At 28.3% G+C, this 20744-nt stretch overlaps 1 protein-coding gene across 5 annotated transcripts in view; it reads right to left on the bottom strand.

Annotated features, from left to right (window-relative positions):
* The window catches only part of LOC107453001 (sideroflexin-1), a 108134-nt gene that overhangs the window by 64932 nt on the left and 22458 nt on the right, over window positions 1–20744 (bottom strand). For 2 of the 5 annotated variants that reach the window (XR_015430425.1, XM_043052512.3), the window contains exons 2-5: window positions 13450–13605; window positions 5997–6164; window positions 3805–3903; window positions 3407–3482 (exon numbers count right to left, since the gene is read on the bottom strand). Coding sequence is in view for 4 of the 5 variants with exons in the window: in XM_043052512.3 (XP_042908446.1) it covers window positions 3407–3482; window positions 3805–3903; window positions 5997–6164; window positions 13450–13598 (492 nt within the window). In the remaining variant the exon portion in view is untranslated. Of the gene's footprint in view, window positions 1–3406; window positions 3483–3804; window positions 3904–5996; window positions 6165–13449; window positions 13606–14458; window positions 14592–15290; window positions 15472–20744 lie in introns of those variants that run through there. The other 3 variants (XM_021147140.4, XM_021147139.2, XM_071187834.2) reach the window with 3 other exon arrangements.

The following is a 20744-nucleotide window of genomic DNA, read 5'->3' as shown; positions in this document are numbered from 1 at the left end:
CTACCAAATTCTACACCTTGAAATTCCCAACTTGTTTGTATTGGATGACATTTGTGACAAAGTTTTATAAGTATGTAGAAATATCTAGTGAAAACTCAGATGAATTTCCTTGAAACATCCTCAAATTTTGTACAGTAGAGAATTATTTATCCTGTATCCAGATAACCAGGAAACCAGAAAACCGGGGGAAATTTTGCTTGGTTTCCTCCTCATTTTAAAATAGAACGATTATGAAAAAAAAAGCGGAAATTGGACTCATCCTTGAAGTTGAGTAGAGGAAAATATGAGGAAGGGGAAATTTTTTTCCCCGTTTACCCAGAGATACATAATTTCTTCTGTGACCTTGAAGATCGAGAGGAGGCAGGGAAGGGACGAATGTTTTATTTTCTCCTTTAGGCCGTGATTCAAACTCAAAGGAGTGGCATGCTGATTTCGTTTTCTCTTTGATTTACGAGGGGGTGGGGAAAATGCATTGCACATGCATATCAGTGAACAGAAGATGAAAGAGTAAAATATATTTATCTATTTGTCATCGATTAATAAAAATAAAATCTTTTTCTTTTGAATAAATTCTGATTTTTTGGAACTGCAGTATCATTTGCAAGTTTTTCTTAATATGGAATCACATCTGCTTTAAATAAAAATCGTGTTTTATAAAAAAAAAAATAAAGAGAATTGTTTATTAATTTAAACATACGATTATTTTATGAAGCATATTGCAGTTTTGTTTTTCTGATTCCACAACGTTTGATTTTTTTTCTTCTCAAGATAAATTTCGTACTCAATAAATCAATTCTTTTTATTCATAAATTTTATAATTAGGTATTTTTTTTTTAAATTCCATTGATCTTTTTAATCTTGCCTTGTTCCGGGTTTTAATATTTATGCTAGTGTCTTTTTTAAATATCATTTCCGGTTCGATATTTTCAAGTGTTATTTTTATTTAGATTAATAAGTTTTCCTTTTATTTTATCGCCCCCCCCCCTGTATAATTAGGTATGAAATGTATTGCGTTATTTAATCATTTGTTTTGTTTATATTGGTTAATTTAGGAATTGTAATTATTTTCAAAAAATAAATATGAAAATTTTGTATTTTTTAAACTTGTTTTTCTTGTCTAAACTTGCAATTTTTTTCATTCTTTTAAATGTTATTTTTCTACCATTCCTAATTTTAGGAGTGCTTTTCGTTTTTCTCTTACTTTATGCATTACACTTTTTCCTTGTAATTCGGGTTCGATAAAACATCGATTAACGACACTGTTTGGTCGATCCAGAAAACCGGGAAATTCAGACATCCGGGATAGCGATGGTCCCAAACATTACGGATAATTGATTCTCTACTGTATTTTGCAATGTAAAATTATATTCTTTAAAATGAAGAAAAAAATTTTATAACTTATAATTAAATATTTTTTGCCATTGAATAAAATAATAAATATTTAATAAGTGTTTGCTTTTTTCTGTTTGGAATTATCTTTAGAGAAACGAATTTTAGAATTATGAGCAAAAATGTTTCAACCCGCCTGAAAAGTTTTCGAGATATTGTGAAGTACTCAAAAAGTAAAATTAATATTAAGGGGTCCAAGATTTAAAACGCTTTCCTAACCAAACTATTTGGATTATATTCCAGATAGTGGCTAACCTTTGTTCTTTGGGGGTCAGAAATCCGAATTCATCAACGAAAAAAAGGTATGTTCATTCAGAGGAAGTACATTTTTGTGTCTGACTTTGCAACTTAAAACATTGTCTGTACTTATTAATTAGCATATTTGAGGTCACCCCCTCAAACCATTAAGATAGAGTCCTGGAATGTGAAGATTATTCAGGGTGGTCCTTTTTTTGTTGACTGTCCACATATGAAGCTTGTAGAAGTAGAAACAATTTTTGAAAATACTGCATTTGGAATTAATAAATTTTATATTTGATTTTTAAGGGGTTAAGCTACAAAATATAAATAAAATAAGATAATAGCAAGATAGATAAATTTGCGAAATCAAAGAAATAATTCAAACATGGCTTGACCAGAACTGCCTATTTGCATTCTGTTCTGTTCTCATGCTACACGCTAAGTCAGAGCAATGATCACTAACGTCATCAGCTTCCACGTGATTTGGAAGAGAAGAAAGAACAGCAGAGGAGGGGAAACAGTGGGGAGGAAAGGATAACAGATGAGGAAAGCTGGAAATAAGGGCGCAGGCGAAGATTGCATTAAAAGCTTGCGGTTCTTTTAGATCCGTCAGTCTTTTTTTCTATCCCGGAAAAATTAATTTGATTTAAAAAACGGTAATTATGAAGATAAACAAATTTGAAAATGGTCTGAATGTAAGATAAAATATTTTGAGAAGGGTCTGTTTTGATGAAAAAATATTTTGTGAAGGGCTCGTTAACAGACCCAGATTTCGTTTAAACAAACCCCTGATTATTACAAACTAATAACTGAAAAATAAAACTCATAATTGTTTTCATTAAAAAGCAAAACTTTTATGAATTAGTAAATACAAAGGCCCAATTTATCAGACATCAAATGAAGAATAAATCAAAATATATCAGGAAACAAAAATAAAAACCTATTATTCTAAATTACTCTTGGAACTAGTCTAGTCTTTCATTATTTATCTACTAGTATCTTTATTTGTATACACAAACTACATGCTTATTAAGTTTTAAAAGCATTCATTATTTGAATAAACATACAACTAAATTGGTATAATTGAAATATGTTTATCATTTAACAGCAAATTACATTACAAACAGCTATTGAAAAGTTATGATTTAAAAGTTTAAATTTTATTCATTGATCTTTTTCAATTTTTATTTTGAACATTAATATAATTTACATACATTAATTCTTTAGATAAAATCTTCTATATTAATTAAAACTTTGAAAACAAATCACAACTTTAAGAATATATTTTTAATTTATTTTAAATAAAAATTATTTTTGACTGAAATCAATGATTTCCTTTTATAGTTGAATTTTTCAAAAAGAAATCAAAAGATTTAATCATGTCAACCCTCCCAGAAAATAAATCATAGATAAAGGAGTTAAAATTAAAAAGATGTTTAGTGACAAAAGCAAAATTTTACAGGAGAATAAATTGATTGTGGAAAGACTTGTAAGTTGCCAACAGAAGCTTTGAAGAGAAACTTTGAAGAGAAACCTTAAGAGAAACTTTGAAACTAAAAGTCACAAGTCAAGCACTCAATTCTTTCATAATGATATTGGTCGTAAAACAAAGATCTGTTTCATTGCACAAATAAATTTTTTTTTTCAAAAAATTTGCCACTTAACTCAACATTAACTCCTTGATTCTCATACAAGTTTAGTGTAAAATTGTCTTGCTTAATTACTATAATATAAAATTAAAATAATATTTATATCTTTGAGGAAAGGAATTACTTACTTTTACTATGCTATTAAGTCCCAGAGCAGTAATAAGTGCGCCTGACGTTGCTAAAACATATGATGTTCCTAACTGCCTAAATTATAAAAAATAAATTAATACAAAAAGCTTACATTTTCATGTAATTTTTATTTCGATAGAAAAGCTTTTGTTGGGAATACAGCTAGGTATTTAAAGTAATTAATGAAATTAAAAAAAAAATCTAAATTAAAAATAAGTAAAATGGCAAAATTTTCAGACTTTTCAATTAAAATTTATTAATTTGTCTTTAGCTATATGAGTTATAAAATTCTTAATTTAAACACAGAGAAATAGCATTCAAAACCTTATTGTAAAAAAAAAGTGTATATTTTGTAAATGTGAATCATATTTTGTAAAATATATGAATGGAAACTAACTTTACAGGGATTGGAGAGTCGCCACTACGGTTTGTGTAGTTTACAACAGCATTAAAAGACTGATTAATCCATTGCCAAAACACAACTTGGGGAACTGTCCTGTAAGAAAAAAAAATTTATGCTTCAAAACTAATGAAATTTGCAGCATTTATAAAGAGTTAAAAATTTCATTATAGATATTTATTTTATACTTTACAAACTTCTATAAGAGAAAAACTATCTAATTTACATTAAAAAAAATTATAAAATTTTATTGTAGCTTAGGTAAAACAAAACATTCATTTGTATCACATCCTAAATAAATTGTATGGAGAAATTGTTTTTTAACAAAATAATGATTATATTAATATTACTAAGCAGTCACATACATGTGACAAGTCATTAATAAGCAACAATAATTTTCTCAAAAAATTCTAACTTACTAGATATGTAAAGGCTCAAAATGAACCAGAGAAATAATAAAAAAATTCCCACATTGGAATTTTTTATTTTATTTATCATTAATAAAATTGCCCTCAAAAGACACTAAGCATCAGAGGGTACAGGTTTTATGTAGCACATGAAAGTAATTTAAATGCTTCAAACAATCCTGAATACAAAATAAGTTAAAAATGGATTTTGATAATTTCAAGATAGTATAATACTAATATTAAGCACTTAAGAAGCATACACCAACAATATTTTTGCAAATAAACGTTCATGATAAAACTTAAGAAATGTGTTTGGTTTAAAATTAATTTATAAGCACTGCACATTATAACTTAAAAATACAATGTAGTAAAAAAAGCTTTGGTAAAGTTCATGTAATTTTTACCTAATCTAGTTGCTATGAAAGCTTTTTAAATATTTATCATGCAAACTTACAAACCATTTACTACAGTTTCTGGTATTCTGATTCTTTTTCTGATTATTTAACCAGAGTAAGTGCACCTTATTTGTTTGGGATTCACTACAATTAGATGATCCTTTCTATCATAAGAAACTGTGTGATTATTCCATGGAGATAAGAGATATATCATAAGAGAGAAGTGATTATTCCATGGACAATATACTGATATAAACGGCCAGGTGGCCGAGTGATCAGTGTGCCTGACGGCTGTGAAGCCAATGGTTGCAGGTTCAAATCCCGCTCAAGGCATGGATGTTTCTCTCTGTGTGTTCTCCATTGTGTGATGCGTGACTGTGGCCCACCCTATAAAACGAGTATCTGTGGCAGTGTGGCGTGTGTATTGTTGCTCGCCTCTGTGGCTTAGGTTCACAGATGCCCACTGAGTAACGTTAAATGAGTAATACCTCCGGCATCTTTCTAGGTGAAGAACAAAAGTTCAGTGCCTGTCGTTTAAAAAAAATACTGATATTTGTTCTCCTGTATTTAGCAAAATACATTTGACAAATTTCTCTTCTAAATTAAGAATTGAATCCAATTGTTATCCTTAAAAGGACATAATCTATACTGTCTATCTCTCTACATAAGTTTAATTAAAAGATTATTTTGACAATTTTAGTTAAATGTATTTAATGGGCGTAGATGAGGAAAGTTATAGAGTTATCTTTAAGTATTTTAGATTTTGCTTTGTTATTACGATTTTACAGAAATCTCCCTTTTCTCGGATCTTTTATAATGGGAAATAAGCAATTGTGTTGTTATCTTCTCTTAGCTCAAATCATGTGGGCATCGCTTTCCTCGCGAACGAGAATGTAAGATAAATTTTGAGATTGGCTTGTGGTGAAAACGTTTCGGCAGATACCTCGCATTGGCCGATAGCCCGCACCTTGTAAAGAACCCTTTTTTTGACAAGTAATCCGCGGATTGTAAAATCCGCGGATACGGTAGTTACAAAACTAGCATCAATTTCTCAAGAAGGTAGGAATACAACATAGTCCAAGAACAATCCATCATATTTTTCATTAGCATTGAAACACAATATATTATTAAGAATTTAAACTTTTCACTTTTTTCCAAGAAATTACATTATTCAGCCTCTTAACAAGATACTATTTCTAGGGATAAAAATCATATCATAAAAACCCTTCAACCCTAAAAATCATATCACAAAAATGGCTAAATACCATAACTTTTGAGAATACCTTGTTCAAAAAAGTTTATGTTACTACCTTAATGATGTGTACGTATGTGGAAAATAAAAAATTTGATGATCAAACAGAAACTAAATGATAAAATAAAATCTCACTTATAAAATGCAAGCATACATCCTGTGATTGTCATGTTCATTGGAACTTGAGCAGACATTCGACCAATTAAAATCATTTTCTCACCAGTATCAGGATGGAAAGCAGAATCATATAAATGCTTTGCACGCCAAATTTCGTCTTCAGTGAGATTCAAGGATTCTCCATTTCTAATAAAATACAAAACAATTTACTCACTTGCTAAATGGTATGTTTAATAATACTTTTAATAATATAAAAAATATACTGCAAGAAAAGAGTGAAAAAGGGAATTGTTCTTCCACATTTAGGCGTCACAATGATATAAAATAATATTTTTAAGCATAAAACGTCTTCAAAAAGCTGAAAAAAATCAATGGGAAAAAAACAAATAGAGAAATATATGATTTGCTCTGTTTTGCTTAGGAAACAAGATCATTTCAACAAAATCTAAAAGTTAGTTACTAAAATTGTCAAAATATGGCTGCTGACTGAAAAAAAAAATTTCAATATCATTTTTTAAAAATTTACGCCCGCCATCGTCTACTCAGACAAAAGGCGTCTTGCAGTCGAATACATTAGTGAAGTAGCTCCAGAAGGTGAGAGGGCATGAAAGTTGTCACTGTAACGAACATCAAGAAAAGAGGGGCAATCAAATAGATGCTCCTCAGTCTCATAGGCGAAGTGTTACAGAGCACACAAAGAGGGGTATTGACCAGGTTAATTTTAAATAGAAGGGCCTGCAAGCAGTCATGTCCAGTAATTATTCTAAGACAAACAACTCCCTCGGCCCTGGGAAGGAGAGAAAGATGAGAGCGCTGCTGGCCATCAAGAAGGCTAGCCCAGGATTTTCCATCAGCTAAGTCCCAGAGAGCAGATATTGTTCTGTGTCTGAATTTGCTCTTAAGAAGCCATCTTGCATTTCTAAGAGGAACTGGATGAGAAGGTGGATGCAATGCTGAAGCTTCTCTCCCCAACATGTCAGCTCGTATTTGGGGCGTAGTATAGCATCGCTGGCTACTACTTTTTCCCACCTTTCCGGTAATTTTCAAATTCCATCTCGAAAAATGTCTCGTCATTTGAGGCGATCCAAGTTAGGAGCCAATTTTTGATTTCTGCAGACCTTCTCGTGGTGCACCCTGAGTAACGCTAAATCTGCTACAGCCTTTGCCAACATCTTGCAAAAAAAATATATATATATATAGAAAGGTTTTTTTTTAAAAAAATACCAGCAGTAAAACTGAGATGCAATCTGAGAACAAAATAAGCATTATGTGATAGACAGAGTTTACTACAAACTGTTCACATCCCTTTTTCACTCATTGCATTTCAGCATGATCATTTTACTATGACTTGAAAACCAGGACAGATGTTCAACCAGTTCGGCTAGATAATGAGATCTGCTAACAAATTCATACTAGTGCATTTGTGAAAGAAAATTCAATTCCCGTTGTGGAATGAACCGTGTTTTGTCATAAAATTCAAAAATCAGTATAGATACAAATAAAAGATTTTAAATGGAATGTTATAAGATGGGGTAGAAAATAACTGTCTCATAGATTGTCCAAAGTCAACAATGTCATCCATTGAAGCACTTATTAAAACTCAGTGATCATTGTGCATCTCAATCCTCATTTTCTACAGTACACTGCAGCAATTCACACATTTCTATCTTCTTGCGTTTTTCTTTATTGAATTTTCATATCATCAGTCAATTATAGGACACCCAAAATAAGTCATTCAACAGAATTAGACAGTTTATTTACCATATTAATGTTAATTTCTACAAGATTTGACAATAAAATAGGAATATTATTGACATACACTTATATATTTCACAAAAATATCATTTTCATACCTTTTTACGTGTTCAAGAAAGATTTTTTTCATACAACAGGATACATTAATTTTAGAAAGTAAGTTTACCTGTATAAGGGTATGGAGAAAAAAATGAAATTTTAAACACTATGAAATTTCCTAAGAGCTTCAATCTAACTGCCACATTTGAATAATTTAATATTTCTCAAAAAAAAGTTTTTTAAAAGGTTACTTTTTATTAAAATAAAAATATTAAGTGTTTCATAAACAATTTAACTGATATATTTCATAATGTGAAATTTGCATATTATATTACATAGTTTAAGTACCATAACTTATGGAAGAAACCCGCGGCGTTTACGAGTTTAAAAGTTTTAAATTTTTAATTGCGGCGTTTACGATATTTTAAAAATACATTTTACATTTTTCAAAGAGAAAATAAAAATTTTAATCAAAATAGTTGCGAATTATAGCAAAAGATGGTGCCACTATTGCTAACCCACCATCCCTTAAAGAAAGTGGGTCTCTATCTAGTTCTGGTCAAACTGCGTGGTTTAAAGCTCTTTCACATTTTTTCTCACTTTGTTACGCGTTTTGCATAATGTAGAGAAATTAAATTGCGGAAAATTTTCTTTTTAGTACTTGTTAATATTTTTTCATATTACAATATGTCTCCTAAAAGACATACGAGTTATACAGCTGCCGATAATGAAAAGGGCAAGAAGAAGTGGAACTGTGCGCTGACCTGAGCTAGAAAATGTTTTAGATAAGTGGATTTTCGAACAGCGCGAGAAAGGACTCCCTGTATCAACCATTAAAATTCGTCTACAAGCCAAAAAGATATCTGCAAACATGGGAATTTCCAATTTTAACGACAACAGGGGTGCTACTCGCAAAATATCAATTTGTCTCACCAGAAATTGCATTTCGTCTCAGTTAAAATCTCTTTTTGGCTCAGTTTGTCTCAGCTAAAATTATTTTTTGACTCAGTTTATCTCAGCTAAAATGACTATTAATCAGTTTGATAACAATATAAAGATAATTTTCAGGATCCATAAAACCATTAATAGCATACTAGGAGTACTACAATTATACATACATTCACTATTGCTAGGATTTTAAAAAACCTGCATATGATTGATCATAAGAGTCCCCAAAATTGTTTTGTGGACTCTGCTGTTTTCATATATATTGCATTTATCATTTATGCCAATGAATAGTATCTGTTCCAGAATCTTACAAAGTAAATTTTAACTTTCTTATTTTTTAAAATATAATGGTGTAACCTTTCTAAAAAGAAATATCTATTTAGTTTTGGTAATTCAAGAGGGAAAATACCCATTTTATTTTGAGCTCAAATTTCATCTCAAAATATATAACTATTCAGTTACAATGGAAGGTCTACAGATTTCAATAATTAAAAGAGAAATTCAGTAATTAAATCATGAGAGTTTAAGAAAATTTAAATAACACCAAAAAAAAAAAACACTCTTTGACAGAATTCAGGAGGTGCAGTGAAATTTTAAAATATTTTAGGTAGAAATTTTTCAAGAAAATTTTAGGGAGCACTTAATAGCCAAAAATTAGCATATATACATTTTTATATCAAAACAGAAATATATAAAAGCTATTATAAACTAAACAATTTAAAAGACACATATAAATATACTTTTCTTTCTAAAATGACTTCCATCCCCAAGTAGCACAGGGATATTGTAACAGCTTTAGTCTACATCGACCGACATTGCCAATATTGGCGAAAATCGACATTGTGTATACGATATTGTACGATTCCCGTCGATTTCACATTAAAAGTCTGTTTGTAAAACTTTTCATTTTAAACTTTATTGTGCTCTTAAATCAAAATTAATCATTTAAAAGACAAAAAATAACGTCAAATTGTTATAATTCCAAAAAATAAATTTAAAATATAAATTTCGAGATATCCGAACAACACTCGGAGAATATTTGATATCAATATTGTAATCGTGTTTTTGCCACGACATCGATCGTTTTCACTAAATACTGAAATCTACGATATATATCACTCGGAACCGTGATCCACTAAGATGCTGTTTATCATTTTCCGCTACACCTGCGGTCTATTAATCTTTTGTCGTCTTATATTTAAATCTAATTTCGTCTCATAAGATTTATGTCTTAGCGCGTAATGTAAGTGAAATGATAATTATTTCAATTTAGCGGGCCCGTGAATTCAAGCCAGCTGAAGATGAAGGAGAATTAATGCATCTTGTTGAAGTGAGCGAATTCTCCGATCTTGGCAGGTATGTGCTGTTTATAATATATATAATTAATATATATTGCAAGAATTACATTGATTTCCTCCCTTTTCATGTCCAGGCTACTTAACTATTTAATTATATCACATTATTCAATTCTCATATTCACAAACAGTGGCGTAATTTTATAGTATGTTTATAGGTGTTAAGCCTTCTGACATGCTTACATTTATATTTTTTCACACCTGCCAACTTGTACGTTCGATGAAAAATATTTTTTAATACTTGAACTAATTAGAAATTTAAGAGCTAAGTGAGCTAACAAATGGATCATATTTGCATATTTTTTAATTATTAATTTGTCGTGGTAGATTGAAATGTTTTTATATGTCTACTAGATTGATTTAATATGTCTACTGAAGATTTAATAAGATATCTAATGTTGCTGCTAGTAAGAAGTTTTTTTCTCAACCGTACAAGTTTGCAGTAAATATATATATATATATATGTTTAATCATTATTTAATATTATGCTTAATGTATCTAATTAATATATAATATTTAAATTACAAAAAAAAAAGAATTGAATCATGAAAATTTAATATGTCTACATCTTACTTACTGAACCGAGTAGCTCATTAATCAAGTAATTCATAATTTCAGAAGGGGTTTTAACTTACATAAACTGAAGTTTGTTAACTATTAAATTATATCACATTATTCAATTCTGATATTCCCAAAGATCTTGTTTACTTTTATTGGTTCTGTGCACTATGACAATTTGTCTGCTCCTCTCGGATTAAAAAAATGTCTGAAAGACTTGAAATATGATGAACTTGTTCAATGTTTCTCCCATATGCTCATGCCAAAGAATAGGGTATCTCTTCTGATACTATTATTTGGGTACATATATGTATTTATTAGGCTACATATAGGGTATCTGCACATCTAGAAAGTCATGGATTTCATTATTGAACAAAATTTGTCATGATCTTAACTATTATTTTTCTAAAAATTGCGGATTTAGGTAACTGAAACATCTTAATTTTAAAAATGGAATCCCCCTAATTTCACTGCGTTCTGAATATCTGAATTTGTAACAGAATATCCAATCTTAGTCGTATTTTATTAAAATATAAAATGTTTTGATTGTGTTCTTTGAAATAATTAAGGAAAGAACATCCTTTCTAGAGCGAATTATCTTTTAAACGTCAGTGATTTCAGAATTTTATTAATTATTTTATTTGTTTAATTTTTTTTTACTTTAATCAATTTGAAATTCTTGTTTAGGTTTTTTATGTTACACTTACTTTGAGGAAGACAAAAAGCAGCTTTAAATAACTATATAAAAGTTATTTGCTTTTGTATTTTTTTTCAGCTATTTAAATGCTTCAACTCTTTCTTTACTCAATTTTTAAGTTTAATATCAATAAATGAGAAGATTCAGAGGCCCGTGGCAGATTTGCAGAGACACAGCAACATTTTCCCTGAACATTACAGAGTTCTTGCAGAAAGAATTTTCTTTTGAAAAGTTTAAAATAAAAAAAATTACCTTTATTTATTATTTGACAGAAATTTACCAGTTATATTTGAATCATGCATTTGAATAATCATGCATTTCCAATAAGAGCAGAGGTTACAATCGAGATTTGTATGTCCATTCTGTTAATCATAGTTTTTTATTATAATATTAACAAAAAATATGTATTTTTTTGATAAGTATAGAAGCTATTTCTGATGAAATAGCAAGTGCATTTTAACTAAAGGATAGCTGAGGTCCTCTTTATTGTAGTTGACAATAAAGAAAACCTCATTGACAGTAAAGAGGACCTTTATTGTAGAAGACAACTTGGTAAATAATTACAAGTCTATTTTATTATTTTAACTCATATATGAGCAATTATGATACAATTTATTAGCATATATAAACATATACACTATTTGAGAGCAAATCAAAAAAAAAGGGGGGAAATGACAGAACAAACATACTTAACATTTCTTTTAAATAATTTTAAAATGGAATTCTTTATGTTAAACAGTGAGACATTTAACCCTGTATACAGACTGGGAAATTACGCTTATTTCCCAGTCTGCAAGGAAAAACACAAAATTCCCTGCAATATCCCTGTTATTTTAAGTGATTTTTAAATTCCCTGAATTTTCCAGGTTTTCCGTTCTCCCTGTGGAGTGGCAACCCTGTTATGTATCAGAAGATCCGTAGGAGTTGATCCCTCTCACTCTTGCCATGTTTCTTATCGAGAACCAGAGTTCCAATGTAGAGTGATGAATTACATTTAGTTAAGTTTATTAAATGACCTACAACAGTGCTTTAAGAAGAAATATCTTGGACAGCTGGAGCAGAAACATAATGAAAAATGATCTTGTGAGCCTAGTGTAGGAGAAAAAGTCTTGATAGGAGATAATAAGAAACTTCCATTTTTGGTCCTTGGCTAAAATTATTGAGTTGATTCCAGAATGTGATGGGAAGATTCACACTGTTAAACTTAAGACCCAATCTGGCATAATTTTACGACCAATACAACATATCTTCTCACTAGAAATTCAGGTGGATAAAAAGAGCCTTATTGCGGATAAGAAAGTTGATGTAGAGAAATCTAATTCTGGCCCTGAATGTAAAATTGAAGACGACCCAGCATCTGATAAGGCAATAATGCAACAATATACTTCCTCTGGAAGTTGTGTAAGAACTCCCAAAAGACTTGATCTGTTTAATAATAATGTTTTTATGAGCTTGAGACTCATTCTGAGTCTCAAGGGGGGATAATGTTGCGAAATGAAGTGAAGTGATGAAAGAGCTGGCACTGTGGATCTTGGTTCTTGATGTCAGACTTTCGTTATTGAATGTTTTAAGTCCGGAGAAGTAATCCCTGATTTTGGAGTTGTTTATTTTGCTGAATAAAAGTTTTTTTGTGTTTAAAAGGACTATGATTTATTTTATTTCCAATGCACCCAGCATCTGGAAGATGCAGCCCAAGAACGAACTGGATTAATTATTTTCCTTTGATTTCAAACAGTAATTTATAAAATAATCATTAAATTATAAATAAAACAATTACATGTTTTAATAATTACAATTATGATAAAAAAAATTGGTGCAGAATTTCATCTAAGTAAGGACTAGCTTTCACAAAAATAGGTTTAACGGTGTCTTAAATTAGATGTATCATGATTTTATAATGTAAAATTTTATTTTATTAAATTTACGGAATATTTTGTAAACAATAATTTTGATAACTTTTGATTTAAATTAAAAAGTTTCTAGAATGAATAGATATTTCCGTCTATATATGAAAAGACTTAAACAGTTATCAGAAAGATAATTACAAAGGACAATTTTTAACTTTGCAAAGTGGGAGGCAGTTTAAAAGAGCATAGAAGGAATGAAAGAATATACAAACCTATATTTGGTAACAATTTCCTTTGCCTTGTCTAATTCTGAGGAAGAATATAGCAAATTGCAGGGGTTAGTAGTGGTGAAAAAATGTTTGGCTCTTCCCCAGTAAGTATTTTGATCCCATCGGGGCTCATTGATGTTAATAACTGGCATGATACACCTAAAACAATTGAGAAACATTCATAGAAACTAAAAATATACTCTTTTTTGGTTGACATTTGAATTGTTAGATAACTTTTTGATAGAAATAAATTAATAAAAGGCAAATCTACCATTTAAGAATGTCATATTTACTGTCTTTAAAAGCATACAACTCAATTTTAAAAAAGTAAAGCAGTTTTAATAATTCTTGGTGTCTAGTTGAAAAGATAGCTGTATAACTGACTGCAGCGCAGCGATGGTTTAAATACAAATATTTTAAAATGATTTGAAGGGGTTGGCAAGAAAGGAATTTTGGATTGTTAGTCTGACATAAACCTCATCTTTTTCTACATAAAAAATGAACTTTAATCTGTCAATTATCTTCCATTTTGTTTGGTGTGCTTTTGATCTTTCTGGTAACCTCTGGTCCTTATTAGCAAAAAACTTAAGTATGTTTTAAAATCATTATTACTAAGGAAATAATTACCATTAAAAAAATTTTGTAAACTCTGAAATAAAAGATAATCTGATGGTGCAAGGTTAGGACTATATGAAGGACTGCAAATCAAATTGCAAAAGAAACGTGTTCACCCAAGGAGCTGCATAAAAGTAGTGCAATCACGCTGTTATATTTCTTTGCATGTTGCATAGCAAAATTTTTCAAAAAAAATTCACTTTTTAAGCACTCAAAACATATCTATAGGCACTTCAAAAAAAATATTATAATTAGGATATTTGCAGTAATCAAAACATTTTCTTCCTATTGTTGAAAGTTTTTTTTATAATTAACAAAATGCAAAATAATTTTCAAAGATTTTACATGATCATGATAAAATAACAAGTTTTTGACAAAGAACCCTTTTCTTGATTACATTTGTTCCACACTGGACTGATCATAAAGTCGGTTCCCAGTAGATATAGTTCGGTAGTCCTAGTAGAAGACCAAAATCACACATCACAGGCTGTGGCCAGTAAGCGGGTGAGTGACCACTTGGATCAGCCAGCGTATTCTATTTTTCTGATAATAATTGCTTTAATTATGTAAAAGAAAATTCAATTTAAAATTCTAATTAATTTAACCATTATTTAAAAACGTTATAGAATGTACATTTTTAGATAAAAGTTATTTATAAGAGCATATTTAACAAAACATTAAGAAAATAAATATTGATCATGACAAATTTATAAAGGTATGTAAAGAATTAAGCAAAATTTATATTACAAATGTAAATTAGTGAATGGCCCCTAATAAATTACTTGGTTCAGTATTTCTTGGGTGAAATGTTAAAAACAAAGTTTAAATAATTTTGAAATGAGTATTGAAGCTAAACATTTTTGTCAGAAGTAAATTATAATATGGTCCCTGTACTCATAATATTTAACCAATATGAGATAATTGAATTCTTTAATTCAATTGTTTTTAAATCAAATAACTAAGAGATGAATTAAAGTTTTTTGGAAAGACAAATGTGAATAACATTAGATTTTTTGCTGTATTTAAAATATTGAAAACCCCTAATTTCCTACTTTTAAAATCTTACCTCTAAATATTAATAAATTTTTTTAAAAAACAAATTAAGAGAATTTTAAAAGTAGTGATACAATAATAAAAAGCGATAAGTTAAAAAAATAATAATAAAGTACAATATAAGTTTCAAAAAATTTATGCAATTAGTGGATGATCCCTTAGGTAAAAAATCTTACTTTTAAAAATCTCAATTTGTATCTTTATTAAAGTAAATAAATAAAAGGAGATGGGACGCTAGGGTGATGAAGCTTTGTGATGCTTGACTGCTCTAATGACCCACATGAAAATACATAACTCCTGAATGGTCCCCTGAGTCAAATTCAAAGATTATAGTACTGATCCATAAATAGAATAGCACTATAAATAGATATTATTAAATAATTAGCTTAAAATAAATTATTCAAGCTATATGATTAAATGCATTTATAGTATAATAATTAACGGGACTTCTATCGCATATCCTTAACCTTGATCCCGCTATTATTAAATTAATGTAATAAACTTAAATAATTATAGTAAAACTTTTTTTCGTTTTAGCTTTCAAGGAATAATATGTTTCGTTAAAACAGATTTCGATTTTGGAAATAATGTATTATTTTTAGTAGATTTTTCGGAGAAATATCATTCTTATCTTCTTATGACGAAATATAAGAAAATTTTTGAATAATATAAGAATATATAAGAAACAGTTTGGGTAAAAAGTATGTTAACCTTCTCGTTTTGTTTTTTTTTTATTCTTTTTTTAAATCAAAGTAAGTTTGAAAATTGCGTATTTTTATAACATTTTTCAAATCAGATGATGATTCTAAAATTGGCATGGATTCGGAATCTTTTTACAAGTTTCACTTTTTAGTATTTGCTGTTTAACAAAATAAGGCCTATATCCAAGGGTGCCGGTAGCAGGGTGCAAGGGGGTGCACTTGCACCCCCCTAGCTTTTTTTTAAACAATTGAAGAGTATAAACTTTTTTTTATTAAAAATATTTTCATTCAAAATCAAATAATTAAGTAATTATTGATACATAACAATTAAAAAAATGTTTAATCAAACAAGAATTGTAATAGCCTTGTTAGCTGTCCTAAATCTGTTTATAACTTTTTCAATGAATTCTAAGTCATCTTTGATTCTTTTCTTATGCACACTGAGCATGCACAAACTATTTAATTTCTCATTTACTCTATCTCTCATTACCCTAACTATTTAATCTCTATTTAATCTCTCATGCACAAACTATTTAATCAACTATTTAAGCCAATTTTGATTGCCTCCGCTACAGCTGGATAAAACAGTGTGGTCTCAATAACTACCTACATCAATGTATTCGAGGGATTCATAAGAATTTTCTCTATTCCTCCACATTTCGTACCACGTAAATTTGTACTTTTTTTTAAATATCTTGTTAACAATGAAGAAATGTATCTTGAAAAAAATTAACAGATATGCAAGTATACGTAATAACAAAACAAAATTTTAACAAAAGTAAATTTTTTCAACATCTTTTTTAAAATGGGTTGCTTTTTTAAAATTAACGGTGTAGTATATAAATTTAAACGTCCAAAATAAAATTGCTATTTTGTTCATTTATAAAACAAAGGAAACAGTTGTGGTCTTTTGAGTTGCACAAATGTGTATTTACTTTTCTCAAACCAGACAAATAAGAAACAAAGTAAATAAATAATTTTGTTTGTTCAATCTTAAAGAAAAGGATACACTAATTTACAATGATCAGTCAAACGTTTTGCATCATCTTATCAGCTAACTGGCTATAGTTCTGAGACTTGATAAAAAAAAACTTAGCAATTACTTACAATGAGTGCTAATTTAAAGCAAAACTTAAAGTACCAATAAAAATTAAACAAAATAGTTTGGTATATTATAAGAAAAAATCTACGTGTTGGCATAAAGAAAGAATGAAAAATACAATAAAATAATTAGTTGAATAGTTCTGTAAATCAACACGTGGCCAGGTAATAAAAAATTTAATTTAAAAATCAAGATGCTAGGACGACTTATAAGATACCGAGATATTTCAAGACGCTTAAAAATTTTGGCTACGTCGTATTCAACAGTATCTTTATCCTCTCGGTATCTTACATTCGGCATCTTTATACTCTTTGTAGTGATTTATAAAACATCACTATTTTAGATCATCTATGTTTGAATCATAAGAAACAATAATCACCGTAAAATTGTACGCTTAGTAAATAGTTAGCTGTTTTGCCTCGTAAAATTTTAAATAACAGAATGTTTTTAATTTCATAACAATATTTTATTCTCAGCTGGCAGGCAATAATTCTAAGTTTTCTTTTAATAAAAACTTGACAATAATTTAAAAAGGGAATTTTACTTTAAAGGAAAACCTAAACTAAAGTACTAAAAAAATTTATTAGTAAATTAATGACAGAATTTTATACGTAGTAGCGTAAAGAATAAAATTTATGTTGAAATTTAATTAAATAGTTAGTAAAATATATTTGGAAGATACTGATAAATATATAATTCCAAAACTATGCATACGCGTGCATATTACTGAAATTATATCAATTATTATAAAACAAAGTAAAAAATTAAATATCACATAAAATATAATCACAATCTGATGTATAATCTTATTCTATCGGAAACATGCTTTTATATAACTCGATATTCATTGAATAAAAGGTCTTTTATTTAATAAAATGTTTTATTCAATAAAACGCTTTATTCAAATTTCGTTACTAAATTACGAATACATTTTTAGATGAATAAAAAAGATCTTCACATTTTATAATATTAAAAAAAAAAATTAGCAATCTGTTATTAGTGGAAAAAATATAACGCTACCTCGTAAGTTAACCGCATTTAAATATTAAACACCTTATTTAAATATTTCCTCATCGTCACCAAATTATTTTTCAAAAATAATTTATTTTTCCCCACTTCCGCTGAATAAAAACAGTTGAAACTATAGAGTTAACAATAGAAAAATATGTAATTCATACCTCATAATTTAAAGTTCTTTTTCTCCTTAATTAAATTAACTAATTAAAATTAATTATTAAAAAAGTTTTTTACATGAAATTATCTTCAGGTAAAGGTTTTATGAATGGGTGAGTTTTTTTAATTGTTTAATTAGTTTTAAAAATATGAATAAAAACGCCAAAAATTGAAATTAACATTAGGGGGTCCGAACTTTGAATCGCTCTGCTGATCAAACTATGGACCATATTTCCCAGATAAAGGCTACCCCCTATATTTTGAAGGTTAAGAATCCAATTATATATATATATATATATATATATATATATATATATATATATATATATATATATATATATAAACACAAATAATAAATTAAAAAATAATATAAAGAGAAACTAAAAATGGGAAATCCAATAGTCGTTATCAAGACACATCTATTGGTATAGATGCGATATTTCTAAATAAAGAATAATTATCCTAAGATAAAAATTATTCTTTATATGTATCGATATCGCAAAAAACATGTTGTTGAAAACGATCATGAAATAAAAGAAAAATGTAAAAAGTAATCAAACTTACCGGCGTGTAGTAAAATGCGGTTTAGGTTTAAAAGTACAATAATTAAACAGTTAACAAAATTCGCAAAGAGGTAAAATATTTGAAGTTATGCTTATAGCTTGAATCGAATAAAATTAAAAAATATATATTTGATTGAAGAAAAAAAATTTTTAAAGTAAAATATTAGTGCTGCCATCTATGAGAAAAATTAGTAAAAATGTATTATTCGGAAATTAATAAAACCCAAAAATGGAGAAAATATTATTAAATTTATAATAATAAAAAAATTGCTTAACGGATTAATTTAATTAGCAGACTAAAAAGGAAAAAATCATTCATTTTTATTCCATCATTCATAGGGTAACTTATTTAAAAGTCAGAGCCTGTACAAATGGATAGAAAGTCGTTTATAGACTTCATCCTTCATTCATACATCCTTACATAATTTTACAGTATACACATTTCCATCTTTCATAGGGTGACTTATTTAAAAGTCAGAGCCTGTACATATGGATAGAAAGCTGTTTATAGGCTTTATCCTTCATACAACCTTACATAATTTTAAAGTATACACATATCACCTGCATTCATTTGGGGTGGCCCTTTATGAACTAGAGCCCATTCCATTTATACAAAAATAATAATAATAAAAATAAACAAATTAATTAAACATTAAACAGTTTATTATACTGGACAATTAAAATAATTCAATTAATTTTAAGAGGCTACAAATTATTAAGAAGTAACTTAAAAGATATTTAACTAATCCAGTATAAAAGGTCATACATCCAAACTATTCCGTCCAGTGGCTTTAGGAACAGTTTATTATAGTTAGTAGTTCCTACCTTAAAAAAAATCAGAGCTCATTCTAAAAGCAGAAAAATTAAATAAAAATTAATGTACCAAGTTTTTAAAGATATTTTTAAAATAGAATTTAAGAAATGAACAAAGAAAATGGCTATTAATTAAATCGTATGTATATATATGTATATATATATATATATATATATATATATATATATATATATATATATATATATATATATATATATATATATATATATATATATATATATATATATATATATATAAGTAGTATATAGGGTGGGCTACAGAACCCCCCTATATACTACTTATTCACAATCATTTCAGGCCCTTTTTGTCAATTTTAACATCGAAAAACGACATAAAATTTTTAAAAATAACAACTTTTAAAAATCAAAAACACTAAAAAATTATGTGTTTTGTTTTGAAAAACCTCTCATTTTAGGGTAAAAAACAATTTTGAATACCTTTGAAATAAAAAGTATGAAAATGAGCACCTGAAGGTGAAATATGAGCAAATAATTGACAAAACAAGTCATTCTGTCATATAATGCTCCGGGATGCTCGGGACCATCGCTATCCCGGATGTCTGAGTTTCCCGGTTTTCTGGATCGACCAAAAAGTGTCGTTAATTGATGTTTTATCCAACCCGAATTACAAGGAAAAAGTGTAATGCATAAAGTAAGAGAAAAAAGAAAGGTACTCCTAACTTCAAAAAGAAAAAAAAATGGTAGAAATACAACATTTAAAAGAATAAAAAAAATTAGCAAGTTTAGAAAGTAAAACAAGTTTAAAAAATACAAAATTCTCGTATTTATTTTTTAAAAATAATTACAATTCCTAAATTAACTAATATAAACAAAACCAATGGTTAAATAACGCAATATATTTCATACCTAATTATACGGGGGAAACGATAAAATAAAAGGAAAACTTATTAATCTAAATAAAAGCACTTGAAAATTATCAAACCGAAACGATAGTTATAAAAGGCACTAGCATAATTATTAAAACCCGGAACAAGGCAAGATCAACAAAATTTTTAAAAAAAAACCTAATGAGAAAATTTATGAATAAAAAGAATTAATTTATTGAGTGCGAAATTTATCGAGAAACGAAAAAAATATCAAACGTAGTGGAATCAGAAAAACAAAACTGCAATCTGCTTCATAAAATAAACCTATGTTTAAATTAATAAACAATTCTTTTAATTTTATTTTGTTGATAAAAACACAATATTTAATTACAGCAGATGTGATTCCACAGGAATAAAAACTTGCAAATGA

Source organism: Parasteatoda tepidariorum, chromosome 11 (assembly GCF_982258835.1).
Source record: "Parasteatoda tepidariorum strain Cologne lab strain chromosome 11, Ptep-v5.0, whole genome shotgun sequence".
Classification (NCBI taxonomy): Eukaryota; Metazoa; Arthropoda; class Arachnida; order Araneae; family Theridiidae; genus Parasteatoda; species Parasteatoda tepidariorum.
This window is presented reverse-complemented; position numbering and strand designations above follow the sequence as displayed.